This window comes from Sceloporus occidentalis, unplaced genomic scaffold (assembly GCF_023333645.1).
Source record: "Sceloporus occidentalis isolate IW3139 unplaced genomic scaffold, rSceOcc1.0.p SCAF_329, whole genome shotgun sequence".
Taxonomy (NCBI): Eukaryota; Metazoa; Chordata; class Lepidosauria; order Squamata; family Phrynosomatidae; genus Sceloporus; species Sceloporus occidentalis.
This window is the reverse complement of record NW_028317309.1, coordinates 444,394-455,369: the sequence shown is the minus strand read 5'-3', so window position 1 is coordinate 455,369 and position 10,976 is coordinate 444,394. Positions and strand designations below refer to the sequence as shown.

General features: G+C 49.7%; 1 protein-coding gene across 1 annotated transcript; it reads left to right on the top strand.

Moving 5' to 3' along the window:
* Nucleotides 1-6,265: 6,265 nt before the first annotated feature.
* LOC149274473 (uncharacterized) lies at nt 6,266-8,307 on the top strand. Its single transcript, XM_089505449.1, has 2 exons — nt 6,266-6,368; nt 6,737-8,307. The coding sequence occupies exons 1-2, from the start codon at nt 6,266-6,268 to the stop codon at nt 8,305-8,307; spliced, it is 1,674 nt and encodes a 557-aa protein (XP_089361575.1).
* The last annotated feature ends 2,669 nt before the right edge of the window (nt 8,308-10,976 follow it).

Here is a 10,976-nt window from a genome sequence, read left to right as displayed (position 1 = left end):
AGAAGCGGTCTTTATTTTTTTACTGTATAATGTCCAGTTTCTAGCAGTCTACTCTCTGCCCCCCCCCCTCTCCATTTTCAGAAAATATCGGCAGTAGGACCACCAACCTCCCACACATCCTAACACCTCAGGGCCTGTGTCGCAGGGTCAGTTAAGAAGCGTGACCAGTAGAACCACAGACGCCGATGCTTATCAACCCGTTTAGTAGACCCGGCCACCAAATCCTCTAGATGGCGTACGTTTTCCACTCTCCCGACCCATTCTTGCAGCGATGGCGGGGTCGGCGAACCCCAGTGCAGGGGAATTAAAGCTTTGGCCTCGTTTAACAAATGCCGAACCGCCGATATTGACAGAGAAGTGTGATGCAGCAAACAATTAACAGGACGAAAAGGAGGAGGAAAGTCAGAGAAACGGTGTAAAGTGTCATGTACGGCTTTCCAAAATGGGACAATAAGGGGACAGTCCCACCAAAGATGGAGGACGGACCCACCCTGCGACCCGCACCTCCAACAGACATCGGGGCAGTCGGGAAATATAGCGTGCAGATATAAGATACCACAACGAGAGAAGCTCGTATGACATCTCCTGAGTTTTAGTGCTAATGGATCACCCATGCGTCAGCGCAAAGATCTTCTCCCATTCAGCCCTAGACAATGACACATTCAACGCCCGCTCCCACCTACCCACATAGGGGGGGCAAGGGATCGTCCGAGTGATGGACAAGGACCTGACACAACACAGAAACACCATGGGACGGGAGGGCATCTCGCAGATGCAACGATTCAAAAGAGGTGGCCCCCCGGACCAGATTATGTCGCTGTGGGACGGATCGAATGAAGCCCCCCCAACTGCAGATACTGAAGGGTCTGACGCGGCGGCAGCGCCAAAAAGAGCAGACAGAGGGAGGCGGCAGGCCAAATAATAGGTACGCAGACAAGGGACCCCCAGGCCTCCGGCAGCCTTGGGCTTCTGTGACATAGCCATAGCCAACCGTGGGGGCCTCCGGGCCCAAATAAATGCAATAAATATCTATGGCAGCGACGAAAAGAAAGAGCGTGGTATGGAGATAGGTAAAGCCTGGAGCAAATATAAAACCCTGGGAAGCACGTTCATCTTACGCGTATGAACCCTACCGATCCAGGAGACAAAAAGACAACCCCAAGCCCTAAAATCTTTGTGAAGCGCAGCCAGAAGGGGGGGGGGGGGGAGTTGAAGCGATACAGAAGCCCCACGTCGTCCGCAAGCCAAATACCTAAATGTTTCAACTTTTGCGAACACCACTTAAAAGGAAACAGGGGGGCCAGCGATTCAGCCTCAGCGCGGGGGGGGGGAGTATCTCTCCATTTTCATGCCATCTCTCCCCTTCTCCTCTATATCTTTCCTTTTTATCTACTTTCTCACTATCTCCCCCCTTTGTCTCTCCATTTTCAAGCCATCTCTCCCCCCTTCTCCCTATCTCTCCTCTTTTTCATTATCTCCCACTATATCTCTCCTTTGATCTATTTTCTCACTATCTCTCCCCCATCTCCTTCCCAGTCCTGTTGTGGGAGTGCGAGGTCTGTTCCTACGGACTCTGCTTCATTGCTCCATCACAGTAGCTTCAGTGCTGAACACCGGAATATGACATCTTACACCGGTGCTCAGCATCAACAGACAGCACACTTCCCGAGTGAGCAGCGAAACGGGGCCTGTGGGAACGGACCTTGCGCTCCCTTTATTTTGGGCCAGCAAGTCTGAACCGTGGCCACGTGCCTTGGCTGACCTAAGGTAATGCTAGAATAGACATGTTCTCTTTTGTGGTAGACGTCAGTTGTGTAGAAAAAGCAGTAAATCCACACCGCCGGCTATAACAAGATCAGGCAGGTCACCTCAGAGGTAACACAAAACCCCCCAGACGTTACACATACGAGGTGACGCCGCACCGATCGTGCAACTGACCACTTACACCCCTCCCCAGCTCCACTTCCAACACACCTTCTATAACGGAGCTCGAAAGGGAGGCGCTGCATCCACTTGAAAGAGATCCGACCGAGCAGACGGTCCCCGGGGGGCCGGATCCTTCCACAAGAAACGCCTGAAAGACATTACACGGAACATTAAAGATGCAGAGGGACTCTGTCGGCATCACTTAATCCAGGGGCATTTGAGGGGCTATTGCCCCTCTACCTGTAGGTGTCGGCCCGGAGCGAGATGAGCTGATGTGACTAAAGGGGCAGCCCAGCCATTATAATTAACATGATGCCCCCTCTGCAGAACCCGCCATACCCATTTGCCCCCCCCAGGGGCTATTTTCTGTGCAGGCTGAACACCCCCCCCCCCGGCACGAGATATCCTTTCCGACAATCAGATCTAGAGCCGGCCCGGCGAACGCGGCGTTACGTTGTCTCTTCAAGCAGCCAATCGGTGGTGAGGACGGGGAAGCTGCAGCTTCTACCTCAAGTAAGTCATTTTTATTCAGTGTTTAAAAGGCGGCGGAATAAATGACTTATAAATCACCTTATAACGCATCGTCCTTTACAGGGGCAATAAACGGCCCCTTTAACAGCCCACTGCATATATGTACTGGAGATCTGGATGGCAGTACATTTATGCACCTGTCAAACACGCCAGGCCATTAATTGAATAGACAGCAATGAGCAGGGGCAGTTTCCATGGTAACTGCCCCACAATATAAAGTTTGCCCCACCACTGGCTTTCACAGAAGCACATTAATAAATATATATATATGACAAGTTCCCTTCTAGGCACCCCAGTCTCCCCCCAGGAGGGCAAAGCACCCCCTCCAGGCCTAGCACCCCTATTGCCCCACCCCCGCCCACCACATATCTGCCTTCCTGCCCCCCTCCCAGGCACTCAGTACTCACTTTCCCACGGAAACGCTTTTAGGGCAAAAAAAATTAATATTCAGGTTAATCAGCCATGGCCGACGAGGCACTTTCCCCCCTGATCCAGACAGTAAAAACCACGCCCCTCCGTCCCCATAGCAACAAAGCGCTCCCTTTATGGGCGCATGCGCCGTCTGAAGTATGTGCTACACGGGAGGCCAAGAGGGAACTACATGTCCCGTGATGCTCTCCGCCCGCGGCTAGATGTCTGCGAGAGACCGGAAGCTGGTGAAGCGTTTAAGTTCAAGTAAGTAACTTGTGTTTAACCCCTTAAAGAGAGACTCTTTGGCATGAAAAACAACACAAAGGAAGGGGTTGGGACACTGCAGCTCTGGGGCTGCAGCTTCTCTTAATGGTGAAGGTTTAATCCCCCCCCCCAGCTGAAGAATCTATAATAGTTACTTTACTGATCAGTGGATCAGCCTCCAAGCAGAAGCGGTAGAGGCTAATACAGTGCTGTTTATAAAGGGCAAGTAAGAAGATAATAATACAATAAATAAAAAATAAAAACAATAATTATTATTAACCCTGAATTGTTTTTTTCTATTACTGTCTTCAGATTTATTTCAATAAATATACCTCCCAAAACGTGATTTTATTTTGCGGTTGTGTTGGACTGGGAGTGATGGGAGTGGGAGGATTTGCGTTTGGCATCAGGTGGCGTCATTCCTGCCCGTTCTTTCCTCTCATCTCCGCCTTCTTCTCTTCATTTTTTCTTGTCTCCTTTCTCTTCTATTCTCGCTCTCTTTATTCTCTCTTCCAAAGCTTCCCCCCTCTCTTTTCAAAGCTTCCCCCCTCTCTCGCTCCTCTCCATTCTTTCTTGTCTCTCGTTCCTTTCTCTCCTCTTCTTGCTCTCTTTATCCTCTCTCCTGTCTCTTGTCCCCTCTTCCTTCCTTTTCTTCCTTGTCTTTCTCCCCTCCTCTCCATCCTTTCTTCTCTCCTATCTATTGCCCCCTCTCTCATTTCTTCCTTGTCTTTCTCCCCCTCCTCTCCATTCTCTCTTGTCTCTCCTTCCTCTCTCTCTTCTCACTCTCCATATTCTCTTTCCTATCTCTTTCCCTCCTTTCCTTTCTCTCTCTTGTTCCTTGTCTTTCTCTCACTCCTCTAGATTCTTTCCTGTCTCTCCTCCGCTTCTCTCTTTTCTTTCTCCCCTCTCCATCCTTTCTTCTCTCCCTTCTCACTCTCTCTTATATCTCGTTACCCCTCTTTCCTTTCTCTCTTTTCATCCTTGTCTTTCTCGCTCCTCTTCTCACACTCTCTCTTCCATCTCTTTCCCCCTCTCTCCTTTTTCTCGCTCCTCGCCATTCTTTCTTGTCTCTCCTCCCTTTCTCTCCTCTTCTCGCTTTATTCTCTCTCCTATCTCTTGCCCTCTCCCCCTTTCTCTTTTCTTTCTCTCCTCTCCATCCTTTCTTCTCTCCTCACTCTCTCTTCAGTCCCGTTACACCTCTCTTTCTCTCTTTTCTTCTTGTCTTTCTCTCTCTCCCCTCTCCTTTCTTTCTTGTCTCTCCTCTTCTCGCTCTCTTTATCCTTTCTCCTATCTCTCGCTCCCGCCTCCTCTCTTTCATAAGTTCTTTCCCTGTACTAATCCAAAACTTAGCTGTTTCCATGGAAACCACTCCGCAGCCGGACGCCTAAGCCGTGGCCATCCCTGGCGCGTGTTTTCTATACAGGGTCCAGGGGGCCCAACGTAATCTATGCCAATGCAAAGTTCTGGGCTGGGGGGGGGGCACATTTTAGGTTTTTATCTCATTATTTACAATAAAATTAAAAAAAAACATCATTTTCTAGGAATAAGTTCACGTATGCATTTGCTAGAAAACTCCCTAAGGCACTGTATGGGCGAAATGTGTATCCTATACAAATCGACTCCATCGCGCTTCTCCGTCTCTATGGCAACGCGACTCCACATCTAGTGTGGGCAAACGGACCCGGCGCCTGCGCGTTGTCCCACAGTGTAGTCGCTTCCGGCGCGCCACCGGAAAACCGGAAGTTTCTGTTTCTAGCATCCCAGCGAGTCCCTGGATTGGCAAAAACAAAGGGTTGAAGGCGTAGTGGAGATAGTGCGGGGACTCCCAGGCAGCAGCAGTCGGGCAGGTCGGTAGAGGCGTTATATGGAAGTCATTGTGTTTGTTTATGGCTCTGTGAGCGTGGAAAGGGGGTAAACACGAGTGGGGACGTCTGTTATGGAGTGGGGGTGTGATGGAAGTGATCTGCAATGGAGGCTCCAATATGTCTGTATCTTTAGATCAATAAAATGATCTGGAGCCTTAAAGGACCTCTTCATACTTCTCCTACAGGAAAGAATGGATAGATTTCTGGAGGGTAGCTGCTAACTGTCCTGGCGATCAGATTTTAAGTCCTAATCGGCTTGAGCGTCAGTCGTTGTACATACATGAACCAGTCAGCAGTAAATAGCAGAGGCCCTCGTGATTGCAGCTGTGTCTTCATATTTGATTGATGGGAGTGGGTGTGACATCAGAGACCTGCACATGTCACGCATCCTCTTTGGCAGTGATCTGTTAACCTTAATCAGTCCTGATTCAGGATCGTATGCCTATCCCTGTGCGTTTCAGTTGATGTATTAGTCATTACCACCTCTGCTGGGTGTCTGTTCCGTTTATCTACAATGTATCTATTTGCAGGGTGGTATCGTTGTGAAGAAACCTGGCGAGGATGACGCCAGCAGCTTCGGGCGGTGTGTGCCAGGAAGATATGGCGGGACCTGGATCTCTGGTGGGGTGACTCCGTCCGTCTCGGTGACTCCGCCTTCTAACCTAATCGAGGGCGACGTTGGCGAGATGTTGATGTGACGGCAGCCGCCGGGGATCAGGTATCGAGCTTCTTCATTCGTATGCCAAGTTCTTTAGCTATTAACTAGACGTTATTTATCTAAGTGCAGCTGGAAAGGACCTGCTGGTGATCATGGTAACCCAGAACCTGCCAGCGGATCGGCCCCATCCGGCCCCCGTCTAGTCGCCCGTTTCTCCCACTGTAGAACCTCAAACCTTAATCAGTTGTCGGTCTCGTCTTAGATTCAGGAGCCGTATGTCTATCCCATGCATGTTTAAATCCTTGCTGATTTTACCCTTTACCACCTCTGCTGGGAGGCCGTTCCACTTATCTATCACCTAACCTCAAGCTGCACTCCAAAATCCCCATGGTCATGTCTGAGTGCTACAGCACTTCAATGCATATAACAGCTGCCTGGTCCATTGTCATGGGGGTGAGGACCCCGCGCCCCGCACAAGTCTTTACAGCAGGAGACATGGGCAGAGTAGACTGGGCCCGGATGGGGCCGATCTGCCTGCGGATGTAAGTTGTTTTTTTATTATTATTATTATTTATGAACTGGTTTTGTTTTTCTTTAGGAAGCGTCTGAGATGGAAGGAGGTGCGGGGTTTCCCTCTGAGGAGCCGCAGGGCAGGTCTGTAGAACACGAGGCGGCGGAGGCGGCGGAGGAGGACCGGTCCTGCGAGAGGATCGGTAAGAGAACGGACCGAACAAACCCACCGCTTCCTCGTTGAGATGAGTTCATTCCATTTAACATTTAAAAGAAACCTAGATTGGCCCCATCCGGCCCCCGCCTACTCGCCCGTTTCTCCTGAACAAACCTTAATCGGCCGATGGTCACGTCTTAGATTCAGGAGCCGTATGTCTATTTTTTTTTAGGGTTTAAAAAGTGTAATTTATTGATTAACCAACAAAAAATATGAATTAAAATAAATATATATATTCCAACTCACCGTTATAACCCAAAGTGTAAAAAAAAATAATATATATTTTAGGGTTTATGCAAGGAACGTTTATCAATCAACGATACAAAAAAGAGTGTTTCTGTTTCCGATCCACAGACAGACACGCCCCCGAGGAACCCCCGGGACGGAAAGAAGAAGATATTGCTACGCAGACGGAACGTACGACTTCTTCTCCTCGCGTTAAGGTGGAGCCCGCCTCGTGCCAAGATGGAACGTCCACTGACATCAAGTGGGAGCCGCCCTACGAGGAAGCGTATTCACCTATAGAGTATGTGTCTATCTGTATAAAGGAGGAGTCGACGCCGTACGACGGGAGCTGTTGGGGTGCTGACCCTCAAACCCCCCCGGAAGAAACGCCTAATGCCCGTATATCTACCGAGCTTAAGGAGGAACCTGCTTGGTCTGAGGTCTACGCTGAAGAAGAACACCGACAGATAGAGTACACGTCTGTCTGTATAAAGGAGGAATCCCCTTGTGAAGACCACCCTGATCTATTTGCCCCAACCCACTGCCCCGACTACGGCGTCCACGTTAATATCTCCGACTCGGTCCAGAGCCGGAACGTTTGTAGAGGAATAGACCAGACACCAGAGGAGACCAGAAAACGACCCGCTTATAAGCTGTGCGCCGGGCAGGACGTCGAGGAGAACGTCTTCCTGCCGGCCGGCGAGAGCCGCGGCTTTTCGGGCGGTCTGCTGAGGGATAAAAGGACCAACCGGGACGACAGGTCCTTCGTGTGTCCCGACTGCGGGAAAGGCTTCACGTGTAACTCTAACCTGGTCATACACCAGAGGATCCACACGGGCGAGAGGCCGTTCTCGTGCTCCGAGTGCGGCCAGTGCTTCTCCAACAAGTCCAATCTGATCACCCATCACAGGATCCACACGGGGGAGAAGCCCTTCCTGTGCTCCGAGTGCGGCAAGCGCTTCTCCAGGAAGACCGAGCTGGCGTCGCACCTCAAGATTCACACGGGGGAGAAGCCGTACGCGTGCTCCGAGTGCGGCAAGGACTTCCTGAGGAGGTCGGAGCTGGTCAAACACGTGAGGGTCCACACGGGAGAGAAGCCCTTCGCGTGTCCCGAATGCGACAAGTGCTTCTCCAGCAAATCCAACCTCTCCATACACCAGAGGATCCACACGGGCGAGAAGCACTTCTCCTGCTCGGAGTGCGGGAAGTGCTTCGCCAGCAAGTCGTATCTGGTGACCCACCAAAGGACGCACACGGGCGAGAAGCCCTACCTCTGTTCCCAGTGCGGTAAGTACTACTCCAGCAGCGCCAACCTCATTACGCATCAGAAGATCCACAAAGGGGAGAAGCCGTTCTCCTGCCCCGAGTGCTTCAAGGCCTTCTCCACCAAGGCCAACCTCGCCACGCACCGGAGGACTCACTCGGGCGAGAAGCCCTTCGCGTGCCCCGAGTGCGGCAAATGCTTCTCCAACAAGTCGGTGCTGATCATCCACCGCCGGATCCACACCGGCACCAAGCGCTTCTCGTGTCCCGAGTGTGGCAAGTGCTTCACCGACAAGTCCAACATGGTCCAGCACCAGCGCATTCACACCGGGGAGAAGCCCTACTCGTGCCCCGAGTGCGGGAAGCTGTTCTCTTCCAAGTTGGGTTTCGTTAAACATCAGAAACTTCACGCCCGGGAAAAGCTCCATTTGGCGTAAATCCTTCATAAAAAAAAAAAAATATAATATAATAACAAATTTGGAAAATTACAAAAAAAAAAAATGCATATCCGGTGCAGATAAAAAAAAAAAAAAATTATAATTTGTCCTGTACATATACTATATTTTTTTTTATGTATTAGGGTTAACAATAGATTATATACATGCACTTTTTTTTTTTTTATAATAAGGTTATTTATGTTTTTACTCTAAATCTGTGGATCTGCAGAAGAAATCTATAGGAATTTCACTCTAACCTGAAAAAAAACCCCACTGCTTTAGGGGTCAAAAATTGATTTTGGTTTATACATTTTTTTTTTTTTTTTTTTTTATTTTTTTCAACAAAAAAAAATAAAAAATAAATATTAAAAAAAAATCCCAACTCGCCACGACGGGGCCTCGCAGTCAGTTTGAGGGAGAGAGAGGCAGCGATCATGAATGCCGGTGGCGTAAAAAAACTCATAGTTCTCGGATGGACGTTTTTTTTAATGATTTTCTGAACTTATTCTGCCTATTTAAGCTAAAATATTTAAACTCAGTTTTTGAAAAATTGTACATTCTTCCATTGCATTTATTTATGATAAAAAAACACTAATTCGCAAGAAAAAAAAAAGGGTTTTTTTGTTACCAGCTCAGTTAAAAGCTTAGTTAACGTTATTTAATTATATTTAATTATATTCAGTAGAATGACATTGTTCCGAGAAGGTGGTAGATAAGTGGAACAGCTTCCCAGCAGAGGTGGTAGAGGGTAATACAGTGAGAGGATTAAACATGCATGGGATAGATATACGGCTCCTGAAACTAAGACGAGACCAACGACTGATTAAGGTTTGAGTCTTTACAGCAGGAGAAACGGGGGCCGGATGGGGCCGATCTGCCGGCAGGTTCTGTCTTCTCTAGGTTTATGTATATCCCCAGAATTACAACCCCTGGAGCAACATTTCATTGTTGTGGCCCGAGGGGATACATTCACCCCCCCCTATGTTTGTGGGGTATACCAATGCCTCCTCCTGACTCACATTTATGGAGATTTGGGGCTCTTTTCTCTTTCCTCGCATTTTTTTCCACATTATTTCTTCATCCAGTCGTAGAGTTCTGCTGATTTATTTATGAAAATGGAACGTCTCTCAGATGCTTCTCATAAACGATATCTATGAACAAAACCTCTAGATTGTAAGCTCCTACGAGCAGGACGCTCCTCGCCCTTTGTTACGTGATGTGCTGCTTGTGTCGTTTGCCGTCTAATAATCAATAAAGAGCGATATCTGTTTTCACGTTCCTCCCGCCGGTGTGTCTAACGCCTCCCTCGGGACACGGACAAATCACGTGCATGCTTCTCTCTCCACCTCCCCCCCCCTCTCCATCCCCACTCTCTCTCCATCCCCACTTTCTCTCTCTCTCTCTCCATCCCCACTTTCTCTCTCTCTCTCTCCATCCCCACTTTCTCTCTCCATCCCCTTTCTCTCTCTCTCCATTCCCACTTTCTCTCTCTCTCCCCATCCCCTTCTATCTCTCCATCCCCTTTTTCTCTCTCTCAGCCCCCCCCCCCTCAATCTCCCCCCTCTCTTTCTCTCTCCATCCCATGGAACCGGACCGAACTGTGTTAAAGGCTGCTGTGCCAACCCAGCCCCGTCCTCTTTAGAGTTAACGGGCTGCTTGGGCAAACCGGTGACCATCCTTCTAACCGGCTCATTCACCGGTGATAGGTTGTAGGATAGCTGTTTTGTGGCTTCGGTAGTTGCCCAAGGGCTAGATGGCCTGGGCCAGAATATGACACAGCAATCCGCAGTCCTGCTGTGGAGCGCTGGGATATGACATCATATCCTGGCACTGTGACCTAAATGGGTCAGTTGGATAGATCATGTGACCGCCCACTAGCACAAGATGCCGCCAACGCTCTTGGCCATGCCCTCATTACCTCCCACCTGGATTGTTGTAACCCTGTTTTAGCCGCTATTTCTCTTGCCCGTCTCGCCCCTCTATAATCCTCTCCTCTGATTTCTATATAAAACAATAACCAATAAAAGCCACACATTTGGGGGTTTCCCGCTTCCGTGTCCCGTCTCCTTTTCCGCAGCTCCGCTTCTTCACTTTGCCCGCTCCTCCTTGTTGATCGGGCCTTCTGGAGTACTTCTGCAAAGGGGCGGAGCCTATCTCCCTATTCCCCTGATTGGGAGACAGGGTGTGTGTGTGTAGAGGCTTCGCCCTTTCGAGAAAGCGCTGCGGGAGGCCTGGTCAATGAAGTTGGTACCCGGGGGGAGGGGAGAACGAAGAAAGAAGACAGAAGGAGAGGAGCAGCGGATGAGAGACGGGGACACGGAGGCGGTCGGCAGAGAAAGCAGGGTGACAATGAGGGAGAGTGTGGGAGATTTTACATTTTAAAGCATGGGGTGCTAAATAAAGAGTCGGCCCCTGGTGCCAAATACACTAGGTACTCTGTGGCCGCCAGACTTCAAGGGCCAGGGCCAACCGAGCATCGCCAGTCTGCCGGTCGCCGACCATCACTGCTGCATCCTCGGCAGTTTGTAGGAAAGGGGTCTTTTAGTTATTCCTCCTCCATTATTACTTATGAGTGGGGTATCAGATTTGTGTGGATGGATGAAATACTGATACTATCTCCTGATCTCCTGTGCGAAGTCCCTCTGCGCGTCGGTCAGCCTGCACCGGGT